We start from the raw sequence: 19,818 nt of genomic DNA on the forward strand, positions 1-19,818 counted from the left end.
ACGATTTGGCTGGTATCATCAGGTCAAAAGACATACACGTGTTGCTTGTCCGTCCTCTCACCTTCATCAGGCTCAAGCTGAGGAGAACAGAGAGGCAGGATCTCCAGCCAGCAGCTCAACACAAGGCATGGAAACATAGGCTGAAGGAGCTGACTGTGGAGGACCAGAACCAGCCAGCAACTTAGATCAAAATAGATCTCGATCCAAGTCAATCAAAATCCACAAACGCATTCCATAACAACGGGGGGAAAGTTTGATAGTTAAACTATATACACAAAAACTAAAGTTTTCTTGTGAAATGATAGAAAGACAATAAAGAAAACTGTTATTTTGTGTTTATAATAAGTAGGCTAACCAACTTTAAAATATATATTTTTTAAAAACAACTAAAAACATTATAAAAGAAAGCATAAAAAGTGTCCAGTTTGAATTGAATCATGTAATAGCTCATAATCATAATCATCATCCACATCTATTCATTTTATTCTAACATGGAGAATCAGTAAAAATAACCCAATATTTACCTGAATAACTGAAATTATTACAATTCAGATTCTTGTGTTATGAAGATTATGGCTGCCATATTTGGTTTTGTTGTGAGGGCATCCATTTTTAAAGCTGGTGTTCCTATTTTTTTTTTGTCCAGGCCTCTTTAAGAGTTACATAAAGGATGGTTAACCCAGAAAAGAAAGCCAGGGTGCAGCAGAGGACTACAACTTACAGTTACTTCAAAATGTTAAGCCTTGAGTCCCTTGAAAGGCTCTATAAAAATGTAATCTATTATTACTGTTTTTAAAATTAAACGTATCTTAGCTTTTATTTAAAGTTATCATCTTACAACATCAAATCATGTTTATTTACCGCATTGAATTATGCCTATCATGCTCACTTATGGGTACATATTTGAGCAATGATTTACTTTCCTTCTCTTACTCAAATTACAAACTTTAAACCTCCATCCAATTAAATCTTTAATATTAACCACACAAAGAAGAATCTGACACAAAATGTTTTATATTTTACAAGAGAAACTACTTCTAATTTGACATCTTACTCAAACTATGTTCCTTATTTTTCCCTACAAATATCCAGCATTGTTTGTCAATTTCTGCATCTAACATTAAACAACAGTCAACAAAATAAACTTCTATGAACTCTTTTATGTGCTCTCATGTACAATTTATGTTCTTTAGATATATTTTTTCTATACTTGATATTCCAAAAGGGGAAACAATTCGTAGCCATTCTGTGTGAATTAGCAGAATGGTAAAGAATCAGAATCAGAAATACTACATTTATCCCAAACTGGGATTCTTTTTCGTTGCAGCAGCCACATACAAAAAGAAGCAAAACAAATAACAAATAATTAGAACTACAAAATAAAAATGAGGAATGTACAAATAAGGCAATGAAATGGAATATTAAATCAATATAGTGTAAATATACAATGTTGAGTGTGAGGATGTGAATGTTAAGTCCAGTTTACAGAGAGGCTATGGAGCAGTGAGTTGTCTGCCAGCCAGAGGGGAATTATTGTACAGAGTTATTGCAGTAGGCAGGAATGTTCTCCTGTAGTACCTGTCCTTGTGACAGGATGAGGCCAGAACAGCTCAAATCACTTCCATTAGGAGACACCATAAACTGTAGCCTATATATAAAGAAGGAAAGAGCAACGCGCTTCACTTTCAAAAACAATGCAAATAAAGAAACACAAATGAGCCGAAACACATGCAAAGAAGAACCGTCTTAACCAACTTGACAAAACAGTCGCAGCGTTTACTAAAAGAGCTTCATACACAAAACGCAGCAAATAAGAAAACAATGCAAGAAGCTGAAAACACAACGGAAACCAGGGGACACTAAAAAGTGATCATAACAATAATTGTTGTTCGAAACTTATAATGTAAGTGTTAATGTCTTATTTTAACAATGTGATCACATGATTTCTTCAGGTATTATTGCAAGTCTGCTGCTAGCTAGCTAACGTAGTTAACCTAGTCATTTCAAATGTACTGACAACATTTGCTATACAATCATGAAACAGATTAACTCTGCCAATAGGGACAGATGCTACTTTACAATCCTGAACTTCAACAAGCACCCCGGTCCCAGCTGTTGCGTCACTTCTTAGTGCCCCCTGGTTTCCGTTGGGTTTTGATCTTCTTGCAGATTTAGTTTCTGTAGTGCCGTTAGTAAACCATGTGAATGTTTCATCAATCAATGTTTTCTAAAGGCTGTGCATGTGATGTTGAAGATGTCTCTTCATTTGAATGTGTTTTGGCACATTTGTGTTTTTATATTTCCGTTTCACCTGATGGCTTTCATTTGTGCATAATCACAAAATGTTGTTCTGGTTACCTAAGAATGAGACTCCTTAATGTTAAAACATAGTTTTATCATTCAAACAAATAAATATGTGGCAACAAAAACACAATACCTTATATAAACAATGTATAATATAACAATATAATTCCATTTAATGTATATACTTTATAAAATATGTACTTTTTTTGCCAGCAGAAAAATATTGAGAGACCCCTTGTTAATGCCCCTTGAGAATTGCTTAGAAACATATGCACACATAAAAATCTACATAAAACACAAAATACTTGAAATAATACATGGACACAGTTCAAATAATATTTATAATTAGCAAAGGTCTTGCAATGTCCTTTTGAAAACAGCTATTTTGATACTAATTGGAATAACATAATAAGCCCTTCCTGCCCTTGATTGACCCCCACCTGACTCCCTAATAAGTCTCACCTGTGTAACATTATCATCCCTCCCCCTGTGTATTTAGTCTGTGTTCACGCTCCCCTCAGTGCCAGCTTGTCTTTGTTCTTTCAAGCTTTCCAGTGTTATTTTCCCTAGAGTTTAGTTTCCATGTGTACCGGACCCAGCTTTGTTTCCTGACCCGGTTCCTGCCTTCCTTGTCTGTTTTGGTTGCCTTCCTGATTGACATACCGTGTACCAAACCTTTGCTCAGTAAAGATCTTTCTTTCAAACTAAAACCTCTGTCGCTGAGCCGTGTTACTGAGTCCTCTATCTGTGTTCATTCAGTCTTTACAATCCACTGCAGTGTCTAAAGATGATATCAAGAATCTCAAATTAGTCTCTCTTTAACATATCTGTAGGAATAAGGACATCAGTAAACAGGCTTGGAATTTGAAGGTAAAGTTTATGTTGATGTCTGTATTTAGCCTTTAGGCTATTGATCTGCTGGATCGATTGCTATTGTAACCATGGTGACGTGTGTGTGTGTGTGTGTGTGTGTGTGTGTGTGTGTGTGTGTGTGTGTGTGTGTGTGTGTGTGTGTGTGTGTGTGTGTGTGTGTGTGTGTGTGTGTGTGTGTGTGTTTTCCTACAGTCTGATGTGTTCATGCTGAGGCATCACGGTTGTTGTTATTATGTTTGGCTTTGTGATAGCGCTCTTTACTCCATGTATATTAAGGTACAACAAGCCTTTATATATCTAAGTTGTTCGTGCCCCACCAGTTTTGTACATATAAAAACGCCACTGGGTGAGGAGAAGGGAGGTTCCTAGAGAGAGAGAGAGAGACTGGGGAATGCTATGGGAGAGCTAACGGTATATATGTGTGTGAGTGATAATTAACATACTTCTTTGTTGTTTTGCCGTGGTTCCGGACGACAGTAACCTGTCTCAGAAGTGAATAAACCCACGGACAAAAAGAGACACGAGGCCTCCTTGTACTCTTAGAGCGAGACGCTGCAGTGATGATTGAACGATGCGATGATGACATGTGAGGTGCGCGCAACCAATCCAAGCTACAAGCACTAATGCAGTTCAGAGCCCAGATCACCGCTCTGACACTTTTAAAGCAACTTCGAGATTTTAGCAGTATCAGGGCACAACATGGTGGCCGTAGGACGTACAATTATTTTGTAACTTGTCAGTAAATCACATTTGTGGTTTTGTGGTCTCATGTTTGACATAGGAAAAGTATTCCTGACACAAAGTCTGTTTACTGTAGAGTTAGGGAGCTTTCAGTGACATCTCAAGGCCGCCGTAGGCTGATTCGTTGCTTGGTAAATTTGTTTCAGTTTCTTTTTTCTTTTTTTTTTTTAAACTTATGTTAACACATGACCAACATGACAGGTCTAGGAGAACCACTGAACTATCTCCATGATAACCCTCTAAACTCTATTCTGAGGCGACACCATTTTCTGACGCTCCGGAGATTTTAGATTAATCTATTTCATACAGCACTTTTTCTCAAAAATAAATAAAACTGTATGTAGCTACATTAGAAGATACAAATGTATTAAACAAAATGCAAGAACAAAAAATAGATATATTTTTAAATCACTAAGTAATACCAATCCAACTTGCAATACAATTTATCTTTAAGTGAAAAGAGGAGAGAGAGACAAATAAAACTTCTATGCAAACAAGCATGTTTAGTATACCGTGGCTGTTGCTTAGCTAAGCCTATTTTTGGTGGACTTCAGCCCAAATGAAAATGTTGACTTTGCTCAGTGCAAAAATCCCTGACTTACTTATCCATCATCGTGCCATCTGAGTTCCTTTAATTGTTATTGTATTACCATGCAGGTGCACCCCCCCCCCCCCACACACACACACACAAACACACACCTTAAAAAAAGAGGCCACGGAAATGTTTTTTTTGCTAACCCACCCTAACTTGAAAACCTAGCTACGCCCCTGAACTGTGGTACACTTTGCCATTTTGTGTTTCGAACACACGTTGAAAGGGTCAAAACTGTACGACAAACACACGGCGCTGAGGAGGATCAGAGAGAGAGGACACAGGGATAGTTCAACTTCAAGCGTTAAGATAAGTTTATCTGGGAATGACGGACCTATTTTGATAAAGCAGGTTACTTATTGAGAATGCAGGTTGCTTTTAATTGAAGGACTTTGTTGCTTTTCTTTGTGGCTCAGGTTAGCACACTGAGCTCCATGTTTGGTGTCGATGTGCCGCCATTAATTGTATTCCTCGGGCACTGTCACTACCTCGTAGCAAAGAACATATGCCAGCTTGTCTCCATTAAGCACAAAGATGCCTTCTCTGTCCTTCAACTATTCTTTTCTTGGACATTTTGCCACTTTTATGCCACAATGTACACTATAAGGTGTGTGCTTTCACACAAAATATGGCAGGGTGGAGTAGAGGTGTGGTGGTGTTTATATGTAATCCAATACATAGCTGTCCTGAACCATCAATAAATGAAATGTGAGTCCTCTGATTCACTGCTCTGTCCCTATAATGCCGCTCCCTCCCTTCATTCAAATAGCTGGTCACGCTGGGAAGGACGGGCCAACTTTGATTGTTATAAGAAGCAAACAACAAATTTCTCAAATCTACCTTGACACCAGCTTTACATTCTGTTAGACGCCCATTTAATCCCTAAAGCCACAGCTGCCCCTTTAAAAACCCTCAAGAACAAGGATCATCCAGCGTTCCTCTGCAGCTATTTAAATGTTTTATTGACAAAGGTGAAATATTTAATTCTATTTAAAGAGAACAAATATTATGCTCATATCAGTATGTAGTGTCTCCAATCTTTAATGTTCAAAAAGCTCTTTATTTTTCTCATATTGCCTGCTGCAGCACCTCTTTTCACCCTCTGTCTGAAACCAGAGCCCACTCTACTCTGATTGGTTAGCTGGCCGGCTCTGTTGTGATTTCTCAACCGCTTAGAGATGTGTCGGAAATGTCCTGCCCCTGCACATTTCACTTTCAAAATATGGAGCGTTAGCCAACAGAAATGCAATTGTTACATGTCACTACTACTCTTAGTAAGACCTGTAAAGACACCGTTACAGTAGTCCAGTCTACTGAAGGTAAAAGCATGGACAAGTTTTTCTAGATCCTGCTGTGACATTAGTCCTTTAATCCTAGATATGTTCTTCAGACTGTTGAAGTTCAGGTCTCGATCCATAACTACAACACCCTCTTTTTCTATTGGCTTATGCCCATCCGTCTGAAAGGCAACTGTTGTGTTCTCTACAGCCTCATGCAAACAGGTTGTACTCACAGTGTTTTACGAGGAAGACGACACATTCATGTGACTCTGAGTCAACATGTCATTAGCTTCCGTCATGTATTGTATATCGTGTTCTGGTTCAGGTTGTGTCAATACTAACACAATTGGGAAGGGTGGGCCAAGTGGGACTTATGTTTGAGACTTGAAGAATTTGTTGGTTGCTCTTAATAACATTCAAAGTTGGCCCGTCCTTCCCAGCTCGACCAGATATTTGAATGAAGCAAGGGAGTTTCGTTACAGGGACAGAGCAGTGAATCAGAGGACTCACATTTTATTTGCTGATGTTTCATGACACCTATGTATTGGATTACATATAAACACCACCACACCTCTACTCCACCCTGCCATATTTTGCGTGAAAGCGCACACCTTATAGTGTACATTGTGGCATATAAGTGTGTGTGTTGCTCATCCCCGACCTCTGGGTCTTAAAATGTGAAATTAATACGGAAGGATCTTACACCTGATTCTCTCAGATGGCCAAAAGGTTCAAATCCAATTGTGTTGAAGTTTATGAAAAAAACAAAAACAAAAAACAATGTGGTGGAAACATTTTATCAACATTTATTGTCTTTGAACATTTAATAAGCTTTTCTGCAGGAAAGGATTAAACAAAACAGAGTTACATGCTCACGGCAAGAGTCTGCAAAGTCTGAATGAAGAATGTGTGTGTGGTGTATCTGGTTTACGTGGAGCCATTGAAACACCTGCTTCCTCGAGACTGCCGACAGTGCCGAAACAAACAAAGCTACACAGTTAGTTGTAAATTAAATATATTGCTGTGTTATCTGCAAAAGGACTCTCATGTAAAAGACATTTGAGTAGGCAAAATTCAAATTAAATGACATTTTTATTACAGTATAACACAACTATTGTTAACATTCCCAATACCACTGTTGTCTAAAGGTTTCAAAGCTCTTTGAAATGTTTTACAAGTAAGACATTATGTATGGCATGTGTGCAGACTTAGGCAACTAGATCTGTCAGACACAGCTTTTGGTACAACATTAAACCTGTTTTAATTCAAGACAATCTGTTCATGACACTGATCTGTAGCCTAAACTAAAGTACTGTGTCACGTGTTTCTCGAGATGCCATTTACACAGGCTACTGCGCACTTATTTTATGACAAACAATTATGAGTATCATCCTGCATAAAAAAAAGAGGTATACTCCTGTGCTTCGCATTTAACACTTTATTACTTTGAATACTTTACATTTGCTTTGATTGTTACATGCATATCGAAATGAAGAGGAGGTCACAGAACACTCATCACATGTGCAGCAAAGTGTTTCCATCCAGAACATTCCACACAACATATCATGAATATCACTTTGATTATATCAGCTGTCAATCCACTCACTGTATGGCTCAGATTGCTCTGTGTCAACGTCAACAGTCAGAAAAAGTTGTGTCTTATATCATACAGATATACATAAAGTTCATCAGTGCATAATAAGATCTGTTAATTAATAATACATCTGTGTTTGGAGACAAGGTAGGTTAAAGAGTGCTCGCATGCAAGACATCCAACTTAAGCATATACATGATAAATTAAGGAATGATAAATAAATACATCACAGGTTAAGTTAAATCCTTCACGAATACACAGTGTGTGTTTTTAGTCCTTGTTCCAGTTCTTAACTCAGAATGACTGCAGTGAGAGCTGCAACCACCGACAGGAAGCACGTTCTGAGGACCGCTGCAGAGGAGGTAGCAGTGGTAGCGGCTCCTGGGGCTGCAGTGGCTGCTCCTGGAGCAACTGTGGTTTTGGCAGCTGGGGCCGCTGTCGTTACTGCTGCAGGGGCCGCTGTAGTTTTGGCTGCTGGGGCCGATGTAGTTTTGGCTGCTGGGGCCGCTGTGGTTACTGCTGCAGGGGCAGCTGTAGTTTTGGCTGCTGGGGCCGCTGTGGTTACTGCTGCAGGGGCAGCTGTAGTTTTGGCTGCTGGGGCCGCTGTAGTTTTGGCTGCTGGGGCCGCTGTAGTTTTGGCTGCTGGGGCCGCTGTGGTTACTGCTGCAGGGGCCGCTGTAGTTTTGGCTGCTGGGGCCGCTGTGGTTACTGCTGCAGGGGCCGCTGTGGTTTTGGCTGCTGGGGCCGCTGTGGTTACTGCTGCAGGGGCCGCTGTAGTTTTGGCTGTTGGGGCTGCTGTGGTTACTGCAGCAGGGGCCGCTGTAGTTTTGGCTGCTGGGGCCGCTGTGGTTACTGCTGCAGGGGCCGCTGTAGTTTTGGCTGCTGGGGCCGCTGTGGTTACTGCTGCAGGGGCAGCTGTAGTTTTGGCTGCTGGGGCCGCTGTGGTTACTGCTGCAGGGGCCGGTGTAGTTGTCTGTGCGATGCCTGAGGCTGGGGAAATATTTTGGATGATCAGGATAATATTCTTGTTTTGATTCTTCATTTTAAACTCATTTCTTACATTTACGATTTGTTGTTAAAGACTCAAACTCACCGACACACAGAAGAAGGACGACACAGATCTTCATCATCATCATTATGGCAAAGTGTTATTCTGTAAAAATAAATATATATTATGATAAGATTCAGTTCAGAAATAAAAATGTGTTTGCTTTTCTATTAACTACATTTTTTACTGTTGTTCAAAACCTTATTCTAAAGTGCTACATCACCAGCACACAGTGTCACATTGTTATTGAATAAAGATGGGAAACACAACTTGCATTCATTAATCTGGACAGACAATCAGCATTAAACACTTACAGGTTATTCTGAGGCGTTCGGTGTCTTCTCTGTAGTGATGAAGGTGCTTTGATCAGCTGTTCTCTATCCTCTGCTGTCTGCTGCTTGATGATCTCTGATAAACACACAGCTGCTTTTATATCCTCATGAAGCAGGTGAGGTGACATCAGACTGTGAACAGAGACGTAGAGGACCTGATGAGTAATGATGATCTCCTCTATGTGAGGTGTGGCCACCTCTTCAATAGCCCATTCATACTACTTTTTAAGTTTCATACATTCAGAGGAGCCTGTTAAATAACATTGTTCTTAAACAAAACATGTATTTCTTTCTGTGGGAAAATCTGTGGTTTCATTGTAACACTGTTTTTTTTCTTTTCGTGATTTGATTGAAGATTGCGGTGTTTTTTTGTTTAATTCTTATTTGTTTATGTATAAGAAGAAGGGATAAGAAGTTCCATACCTTAACGACAGAAGGGATTAACTCTCATCAGAACAGCCAGACGTTTTAAAGGTGGGATTACTTCCTTTGGTCAGGAGTTGAATAAATTATACTGTTTGCAGAATTATTGGAAAAACCATTTAATCCTTTACCTTAGTAAAAAAAAATCCATTATGAAGTAAAAGTCCCAAATTGAAAAAGTTCTCGAAGTAGAAGTTCAAAAGTATTATCAGTAAAAGGGATCAAATGTACTTAATATATCAGATTTATAAAATAGTCAGTATGCAGAATGGCTCTTTTGTATTATATTGTAATAAAATATTCTATCATTTTCTTTAATTACTAACAAAAACATTTTAATGTTGTAGTTTGTCAATTTTAGATACTTTTCGATTACTATAACAGTTCTGCATACTTAGCTTAGGTTATTTAGCTTATTGTTGTGTGTTTCTATATGTGAAAGGTTAATACGAGTGTTAAATAAATGTAGTGGAGCACAATACATGCTGAAAAGCTTTTGCAGACCAGGAAATGTAATTATGACTAAAGTAAACACATTGTGTGTCTCCAGTCACCTTACCCTTTTTAAATATTGAATTAAGATAAAATTGTATAGCCATTGTTAAGCAAAACTATTATAGGCTGGTAAACATAAATATATTAAAATTGGATGTTCATTATGTCCACACAAAGGAGGGCTCTGAACCGGGACATGGACGATCTGATGAATAATGTTTGTCTGTTATACATTGATTTGAAACCTTTATTTTATGCTCGTAGGGCATTGAGGTTTCCATCATTTTCAATGACGACGAGTTTACATTAAGGGGTCATGCACACAACAACAGCAATAACAGATAAACATGAGGAGAAAAAATAAAAACAGTTGCAATTTGAAGAGCAGAGATTAAACACCAAATGTTTAAAAACAGTAGCAGATGGGAGTACCTCCAACCTTATAGTTTGTTGCAGAGCATTCCATATGCAAGGAGCATCAAGGGACATGAGGTGTGACCTATAGCTCATTCATTCTACTTTTTTTTTTGAAGAAACCTGTTGTTTTACATTCTATTTAGATGATTGGATTTGACTCCACCAAGCTTTTTTTGTCATTGCACAGATTTTGTTTTGATTTGTCTTTTGTTTAGCACAAAATGCTTGGAAATTCCACACTTCCAGAAGAGAATGGATTATCTCTAATGGAACAGCCAGATGTTTTGAATTTTTTTTTTTCTTTGGTCGGAAATACACCAGAGTTAAATAGATTATACTTTTTAGGTTTGATACAGTCTCATTGGAAACAACAAGGAGCTGGTCCTCTGTTGTCTTTAACATGTATTATCTTTGTTACCTTCACATTGTCCTTGGTATCTGTGTAGCTGCATAAATCTTTGCCAAATGTGTTTTGTAAATAGTATACAGGGACTTCTTTTTCAATACATCTAATACACGCATATTTGTCTTAGTTGTCATTAAATATTTCGTGACTCTTTTGATACATTGCTTTAAAACAAAGACATAAATGATTTGTATGAGAAATGTTTCCCCTCTGTGTAAGATGTGGCCAACCCTTAATAGCTCATTCAGACTTTACTGTTTCCACTAGGGAGGGAAACCTGTAGAGTTACATTCTTTTGGATATGACCTAATGATTTGATGTTTTTGGTAGCAATATATGGGGTGTGATTGAAAACCTGTGACGTGCAGATGCGAGGTATATACGTGTTTTATAGGTGCAAGTTTAATTAATTAAAAAAACTGTTTTAATATCTCTGAAAGGGGGAAAAAAACATACCATCACTACCTAACTACACTTGCATTCACTGTTTTAGTGAATTTTAATAACTGACATTTCCAGAACTCAATAGCTAACACAAACGTCTGCTCTAACAATAGACTTTTCCATTGGATTTCAGAGTATTTCAAAAAGAAAATATGACCTGTGGTAAATACATGTTCATGATACATACTCGTTTTGTTTAGCAAGATAATCTTACGAGAAGTAAAAAGCTAATGTTAGGCTTTAAAATAACTACATCACGGTTGGATGAATGTGCAACACCACCACAAAGCTAAAGATGGCTAATGTTTGGCATGATGATGTTAAGTATAGCCTCATTTAGACACTTGGCAATGGCTGATTTTAAGAAACACAACTTGCAAAAATCAAACATTAACCAGAGAGGTATTTCCTTACCTATTTTATGAAATAGATAAAAAATGTTTTCAGCTCGTATTAACCAAAGACCTTATTTTAGGCATCTAACCAAAAACACACTTAAGAAACAGTTCACTTCAAGATGAGGGAACTTGTGATGTGATGTGGTAAAATGCTGACTCATTCCTGTCCCACTCTATGAGGGTGGACAGCATGCCCCGAGATAATTTGCTTTTCTAAATCAACTTGTTAATTCTGGATTTAGAGACCATTTTAGGGTGAGCCTAGACTGAATGTAATCTTGCTGATATAAAATAATTGTGACTTAAGAAAGGGTAATTAAAAAGTCATTAAAAAGTACATTTTAAGATGTATTCTAATTTCAAAAATACATTTTCAGACATTTTACAGTTTTAAAGGATCCGTGGTGACCATTAAAACTTCATTATTGAAAATATTCCAGCGTTTATTCTTTGTACACAAACAAAGCTTGCCCTCGTCTAGGTCAGGTTTCCAAAGAACAATGCATGTTATGTTCCTCAAATGTTCCTAATAAAACAATAGGGTGTAAAAGGGACGAGTATGTCCAACCATGACGTGTGCAGACAGTCTGACTCACCACAAACTGTTGATGCACAAAAATCTTATGCATTATAATTTGTACATACATGCAGCGTATTCTCACACTGTTGCCAATAAAACTTGCATCCTCTACTTATCTCAGTAATGTTTTTCTTTTGTCAGATACAGGTCCTTTATTTTTATGGGGTCTGCTGTTTGTTAATTTTAGTCGTTTAGCTTAAGTTGTCACTGCCTGCTATTCATAAAAAGAACCTATTAATATTATACACTCAGAGGTGCCCAGCAAACATGGGCTTAAACCACAATATTAAAACAGCAGCAATATGAAAAAAATGATTAAAAAAATAGCATGTGACAATGAAATGTAATCTGTTAATTCTGAGTTAATCTGATTTAAAACCTCAAGAACAGTTTGTAAAGACCTTGAGGTGAGATTGACTTTTGATCCTTTTAGATGAATACTGGTTGGAATAACATAAACTAGATTTATATAACTTAAAAAACTATTCAAAAAGAGTCTGGTGCAGAATTGAGTCTAACCTGGAAATGATTTAGCATGTTAGCACTTCCAGTCTCCCTCATCTCAAGCCAATGTTTTTTTAATTTTAAAAAAATGTTAAAGGTTAATTCAAGCTTCTGAGATTCCATCAATTTTTTCTATTTTATAAAATTTGTCAGTAATTACCACACTCTCAGGAGCTTTTACCTGTGTCATAAAAAGGGAGTTAAATGACACTACTGAATGTCAGCAGGCCGAACAATAGCCCCCTTTAGCTTAGCATTGGTACCTCATGGCATTTACGCTTGAACTTTTATGTGGTGAATTATGTAGAGAATATCTTGCTGAATAAAACATGAAGTGTCAACAATGTGTGTTTGCCAAGTATTATTTTCAGCAATATTCCAGAATCCAAGAAAATACGTCATACCTGCACGTGCACCACTCCATGACTCACCACATCAATGTGAAGATCATTGCTTAACAACCACAAAAACAACACACACACACACACACACACACACACAGGGAGCAGACCGTGTGTGTGTGTGTGTGTGTGTGTGTGTGTGTGTGTGTGTGTGTGTGTGTGTGTGTGTGTGTGTGTGTGTGTGTGTGTGTGTGTGTGTGTGTGTGCGTGTGCAGGTATGCCTTCAGAGATCAACTATCTTCAGAATCTTTTCTGACATCAGCTCTGTGACGTTTGTTCCATGAGTGTTCCGGTGCCATTCCTACATCATTGTTGATCCTTGGTTGTATTTATTATTTTCTGTCTTATTTGTGTTTTTATTCTACTAATTTCAAGCTACAAAAACGCTTTCAAAACATCGCAATGAATCCAGGACCACATTTGTTGATAGTTATCAAAGGAAGTTTCAGGGTCAATGTTTTGAGAAGAGTCCCAAATTGTTTCCTGGAAAATATATTTTTAGCAACTAAAGCATGATTCAAGATTTAATCGTTGTGTTCGGGAATTTTAAAGCACTGTGATAAAGTTATTGCAATAAATCTTCATTTTTATTGAATACTTAAAAGGGTACGGGATCCGGAATAACAATATATTTACGTTAATTTTCCATTATAACACATCTGCAAAACACACTTTGCCTGGCCTGCATGGTCTGCCTACAACAAATACATTTAAAAACGTCTACGCAGCCCAAACAACAGCCTCTGATTTGTCAACACACTTTATGCAATGCTTCATGGGATGCGTAATTAGATCTATAATCCTTATATAACTCGTAGAACATTTATCTACTTCCAACATGTAAAAGACATCCATTGTTTGTTCATACGCAACGGAATATCTGACAAACCTTGTAGAGCAGGTTCACTGTTGTGTTTTCTGTTGTCATCTGTCTTTTCCAACCGTACGTGCAGACTGATGCAGTTGTTCCTGCTAAACTTGCTGTAAATGAGGTGTTTGCTTATGCCTGTATATTCTTCTGCAATCTGATCAAGCGTTATGAAACACCACACATTTCCCAACAATGTAACTTTACAGGGTTTTTTTTAAATATAGAAAAGTAGTATGAGCTATGAAAGGGGTGGCCACACCTCACATAGAGCTTATTAACATTACTCATCAGATAATGAACGTCTATGTTCACAGCCTGAGGTCATCTCATGCTTTTGTTTGGATAGAGCTTCTTTAGAGACCTTTAATTATTTTTGCTTTTTATTGAATATTAAAGTGAGAGGAGAAGCAATGTGTTTACTTAAGCCATAATAACTTTTGTCTGCTAATAATTCAATAACTGCAACTACAATATGAAATACTCATAATTACCGTTGACAATTAGAAACACACAATAGGTTAATAAGATAAATATGATGCAGAACTATACTACTATTCAACCCATTAACAAGGTATTTCAAAAAAATACAACATTAAAATGCTCTTTCATGTATTTGTTAGTAATGAAAGACAATGATAGAATATTATATTATAATATAATACTGTCAAAAGAGCCATTCTGCATTTCTTTAGAACATTGTGCTTATGTTTGTACTTCTACTTAAGTACATTAGTAATGGAATATTATTACTTACGCAAGGGATCAGAGTAACTTTTTGTTTGTAAAAGGCTTGAGAAGTCCTGCTGAAAAGTATAACTTATTTAACTCCAGACCAAAGAATAGTGATAACACATTAAAACATTTGCCCGTTCTGAATAGAGTTAATCAGTGGTGTAAAGAAGCTAAGTACATTTACTCAAGAACTGTACTTAAGAACAATTTCAAGATATTTGTACTTTTCTTGAGTATTTCCATTTTATGCTACTTCTACCCCACTATAATTCAGAGGTGAATGGTGTACTTTTACTCCACTGAATATATTTAATCCCTTTAGTTACTTTACAGATCTGGATTAATGATGGTAAATATAATCAGCCCTTAAATCAGACTTTAGTTCACCTGCAGTAAATCCAGCAGCTACCCTGCAGTATACAAAGCCATTCAAACTAGCTGCACCTTTACCAGCTCTGAGAACACTTTAATGATCAATCATTATAAAACATATCAGAGATATTATTCTGAAATGGACCAATCAAACAATGACTACTTTTACTGTCGCTACTTTAAGTACATTTAGATGAGAGTACTTTCTACTTTCACTGGAGGAACATTTAGAATACTTTTACTGTGACAGAATATTCCTACACTCTGGTACTTCTACTTTACTCAAGTACAAGATCTGAGTACTTTTACTTTTACTCAAGTACAAGATCTGAGTACTTCTACTTTTACTCAAGTACAAGATCTGAGTACTTCTACTTTTACTCAAGTAAAAGATCTAAAATACTTCTCCTACCTCTAGAGTTAATCCATTCTCTCCTGAAAGTGTGAAAAGTCTTATCTCTTCTTTTTATACATAAACAAAGAATATCAAGTACATGTCCTTTCTTAAGAAGTACAGAAGAGGTTTAGAGCCTGACTTTAGGGGCAGTCTATTTTAATAATTGGGTTTCCCAGCCTATAATTATAATACATTTGCTAAATGATAGCTAAACAACTTATTATACAGCTATACATCTTAATTGAATATTTAAAAAGTGACAGGAGAAGCAATGTGTTTACTTGATCCATAATTACTCTGGTCTGTGAATTGTATTATTAACGCCACTACATTATTAAACACTAATATTTAAGTATGACGCATTTCTGTACTATAAATCAAGCCAGGATTTAACAAAGTATCTTAAATTGAAAAACTAGAACATTAAAATGCTCCTGCATGTATTTGTTAGGATTTGAACAGAATGATGGAATATTATTTTATAATATAATACTGTCAAAAGAGCCATTCTGCATATTGAATATTTCTGCTTTTAATTCAATCTGAATATTTGCTAAAATACTGAAGTACAGTTGTAATGGAGTATGTTTACTAAGGCAAAGGTTCAAAGTATTTCTTTCCCCTGTGTTTCCAACAAGGCAGTAGAAACCCTAAAAAGTTCTGCTGCAGTAAAATGTATTGAACTCGCAACCAAAGAAAAGTGATTTAACGCATTTAGACATCTGACTGTTCTAATTAGAGCTAATCTGTTCTCTCCTGAAACATGTTTTATGTTCTTCTTTTACATAAACAAATAAGAACTTAACAAAAACACTCAATTAAAGCTGGACTATGGCAAAAAACTGAGCAAAGTAATCATGAAAATAACAATACCACGACAGATTCTCCCACAAAAAATATTAAGTACATGTCGGAAGAATGTCACATAACTGGGTTTTTTATTTCATTTTACAAACTATCATTGAAATATTGAAGATGTGGCCACACCTCACATAGAGGAGATCATCATTACTCATCAGGTCCTCTACGTCTCTGTTCACAGTCTGATGTCACCTCACCTGCTTCATGAGGATATAAAAGCAGCTGTGTGTTTATCAGAGATCATCAAGCAGCAGACAGCAGAGGATAGAGAACAGCTGATCAAAGCACCTTCATCACTACAGAGAAGACACCCAACGCCTCAGAATAACCTGTAAGTGTTTAATAATACACTGAAAAAACTGAAATGATGACTTGAATTAAATGTATAATGTCAGCAAATTTGTATTTGTAACTGTATTGGGTTAGTTGAAAGCAATAATATTAAGTTGAAGTAAAATAGGTTAGGTTCAACTTAATATTATTGCTTTCAACTAACCCAATACAGTTATGTGAAATCCGTTGACATAATGCATTTAATTCAAGTCAATTTAAGTTACTTTAATTAAATGTCTTTTGTCAACTGACTTCACATAACTGTAATAGGTTACTTTAAAGCAATAATATTAAGTTGAAGCTACATTTTATTTATCCAAACCTCATATTAGTGAGAGCCATTTTTTGTGATGATTATAAATTAAATATTTTCTAATTCATTTAGGTCTTAATATATTCTTTCGATTCATGAATTTGTATTAATTTAAATATTCTGACAATAGTTTGGGTTTATTGTGATCAATCAGCTGTTATGTAAGGAAGGGGTGGGACTGAGCCTCGGGCGAAATTGTCTTGAGCACGGAACGGGGAATCGGTACCGACTTTGACCTCACGTTAGACTGATCATTTTCGTTTATTTGTTTGTTTAATTTTATGGAAGAAGTAAATAAATCAGTCAAAGGAAGGCAAAGAAATCAGCGCCTGCAGAGCTTTATTTGGACCGTTTTAACGTGTGAAGCAGAGCCCTGTTAGCAATTGTCTTGGCTGATCCTTGTAACCAACTAACATAATACAGTAATGTTTATTTGTTAACACAATATATTTATTGAAGTCAACGTTTCAGATTGCAGTGCAGATTATTGAATGCAAGTTGTGTTTCATGTCTTTCTTTAATTACACCTGTTGGTGGTTGAGCGTTTTAGAACGAGACTTTAAATATGAGTGAGAGGAGACAACAACAAACAAAAAGCAAACAGTTGTCTTTACTCAACTGACTCTAACCAAATCAATTTATTTTTACAGAACAACACTTTGCCATAATGATGATGATGAAGATCTGTGTCGTCCTTCTTCTGTGTGTCGGTGAGTTTGAGTCTTTAACAACAAATCGTAAATGTAAGAAATGAGTTTAAAATGAAGAATCAAAACAAGAATATTATCCTGATCATCCAAAATATTTCCCCAGCCTCAGGCATCGCACAGACAACTACACCGGCCCCTGCAGCAGTAACCGCAATGGCCCCTGCAGCAGTAACCACAGAGGCCCCTGCAGCCAAAACTACAGCGGCCCCTGCAGCAGTAACCACAGCGGCCCCAGCAGCCAAAACTACAGCGGCCCCTGCAGCAGTAACCACAGCGGCCCCAGCAGCCAAAACTACAGCTGCCCCTGCAGCAGTAACCACAGCGGCCCCAGCAGCCAAAACTACAGCGGCCCCTGCAGCAGTAACCACAGCGGCCCCAGCAGCCAAAACTACAGCTGCCCCTGCAGCAGTAACCACAGCGGCCCCAGCAGCCAAAACTACAGCGGCCCCAGCAGCGAAAACTACAGCGGCCCCAGCAGCAGTAACCACAGCGGCCCCTGCAGCAGTAACCACAGCGGCCCCAGCAGCCAAAACTACAGCTGCCCCAGCAGCAGTAACCACAGCGGCCCCTGCAGCAGTAACCACAGCGGCCCCAGCAGCCAAAACTACAGCGGCCCCAGCAGCCAAAACTACAGCTGCCCCAGCAGCAGTAACCACAGCAGCCCCTGCAGCAGTAACCACAGCGGCCCCAGCAGCCAAAACTACAGTGGCCCCAGCAGCCAAAACTACAGCTGCCCCTGCAGCAGTAACCACAGCGGCCCCAGCAGCCAAAACTACAGCTGCCCCTGCAGCAGTAACCACAGCGGCCCCAGCAGCCAAAACTACAGCGGCCCCAGCAGCCAAAACTACAGCGGCCCCTGCAGCAGTAACCACAGCGGCCCCAGCAGCCAAAACCACAGTTGCTCCAGGAGCAGCCACTGCAGCCCCAGGAGCCGCTACCACTGCTACCTCCTCTGCAGCGGTCCTCAGAACGTGCTTCCTGTCGGTGGTTGCAGCTCTCACTGCAGTCATTCTGAGTTAAGAACTGGGACAAGGACTAAAAACACACACTGTGTATTCGTGAAGGATTTAACTTAACCTGTGGTGTATTTATTTATCTATTTATGATATTTTTTCTCTGAACATTGTTCATTTTATATTGTTTTAAACATACAATGGATGTTATGATAACAGATTCACCAACTGAATGTATATTCCTTTTATATAAGACAGGTGTTAACATTGACACAGAAGCCATATGAAGCGAGCGGATGTGAAAACATGAACAGTCCTGACATCTAATGTAATCAAAGAGATATGTATAGATTTCCGATTTTTTGTATTCAATTAAATTTATGACTGTCTGTGTTGTATGTTACAGTAAAAAACCATTTAGTATTCAAAGTATTAAAGTGTTACATGCAAAAAGTGAAATAAGAGTGTCCTTTATTGTTATTTGTTCTGGTACGATCCGGCATTGTGAAAATGAATGAACAGACCTGGTTCCTAGCCTGAGCCTTTAAGGTCCTCTCCTGTTAGACCCAGTCTGGTTAAGGTAGACACCCTCTCCACATTTCAGACCAGGCTTAAGTTTTTAGCGGAATTTTCTTTTATCTAAACACCAACTATGTGTTTGTGTGAAAGTGTGATGTCAGTGACAGTTTTGTAGTAACAGTCAGTTATTCAAGGTGGCAGACATGTGGTTATTAGAGATTATAAGCATTAAAGGAATACCCCCAACACATGCAGAAATTAATTGTAGCAAAATTGGAAGATGTGCAAAAAAATGATCATTTGGAGTTTTAATTCAAATCTCATCAATTATGAAAAAAAGCCCTTCTTAAGATAAGAATTGTAATAAACAACGTATCATTTATTAGATTATAAACTGAAAAGTATTGTGTTTCCCTATATCATTATTATGATCTCAGTTTTCCATACATACTTACTATATAATACAGTATAGAGGAAACAAATATATATTCTTTCCTTTAATTCATTTTATGTTGTATTATATTAAAACTGAAATGGTACTTGTTTACCCTTAAATGTATTTATATGATTAAAACTGATACATACTACAAAAGTACTAATAAAGTAACTTGTAATCTAACTTAGTTACTTTTAAAATCAAGTAATCAGTAAAGTAACTAAGTTACTTTTTAAGGAGTAATCAAACCGCTCTTTCGACAGGTGCTGCTCTTTCACCAACCAGGAAACAAATGCCCCTTCTCCCTTCTCTTCCCAGTCATTTATGGGATAAATAAAGTACTTCTGATTATAGCTCATTTCCCGCCTTCCCAAACTAGTCTGGCCAATCGGGTCATGGCTCTGAAAGGGTAGTGAAGAGTTAAACAAAAATAAACATTGTTTTCAACATTTAACAAAACCCTCAAGGCCTAAGTACATTCATTATCTG

General features: G+C 37.5%; 2 protein-coding genes across 2 annotated transcripts; one reads left to right on the plus strand and one right to left on the minus strand.

Moving 5' to 3' along the window:
- Positions 1-7,213: 7,213 nt before the first annotated feature.
- LOC134875124 (spermatogenesis-associated protein 31H1-like) lies at positions 7,214-8,896 on the minus strand. Its single transcript, XM_063899558.1, has 3 exons — positions 8,747-8,896; positions 8,478-8,537; positions 7,214-8,374 (listed from the first exon to the last, which is right to left on the minus strand). Exons 1-3 carry the CDS (start codon positions 8,890-8,892, stop codon positions 7,618-7,620), a joined length of 963 nt encoding a protein of 320 aa, XP_063755628.1. The 5' UTR covers positions 8,893-8,896; the 3' UTR covers positions 7,214-7,617.
- Positions 8,897-16,250: 7,354 nt separating this feature from the next.
- On the plus strand, positions 16,251-19,149 carry LOC134875215 (spermatogenesis-associated protein 31H1-like). The gene is made up of 3 exons (XM_063899689.1): positions 16,251-16,396; positions 17,362-17,421; positions 17,525-19,149. Exons 1-3 carry the CDS (start codon positions 16,251-16,253, stop codon positions 18,495-18,497), a joined length of 1,179 nt encoding a protein of 392 aa, XP_063755759.1. The 3' UTR covers positions 18,498-19,149.
- The last annotated feature ends 669 nt before the right edge of the window (positions 19,150-19,818 follow it).

This window comes from Eleginops maclovinus, chromosome 13 (assembly GCF_036324505.1).
Source record: "Eleginops maclovinus isolate JMC-PN-2008 ecotype Puerto Natales chromosome 13, JC_Emac_rtc_rv5, whole genome shotgun sequence".
Classification (NCBI taxonomy): Eukaryota; Metazoa; Chordata; class Actinopteri; order Perciformes; family Eleginopidae; genus Eleginops; species Eleginops maclovinus.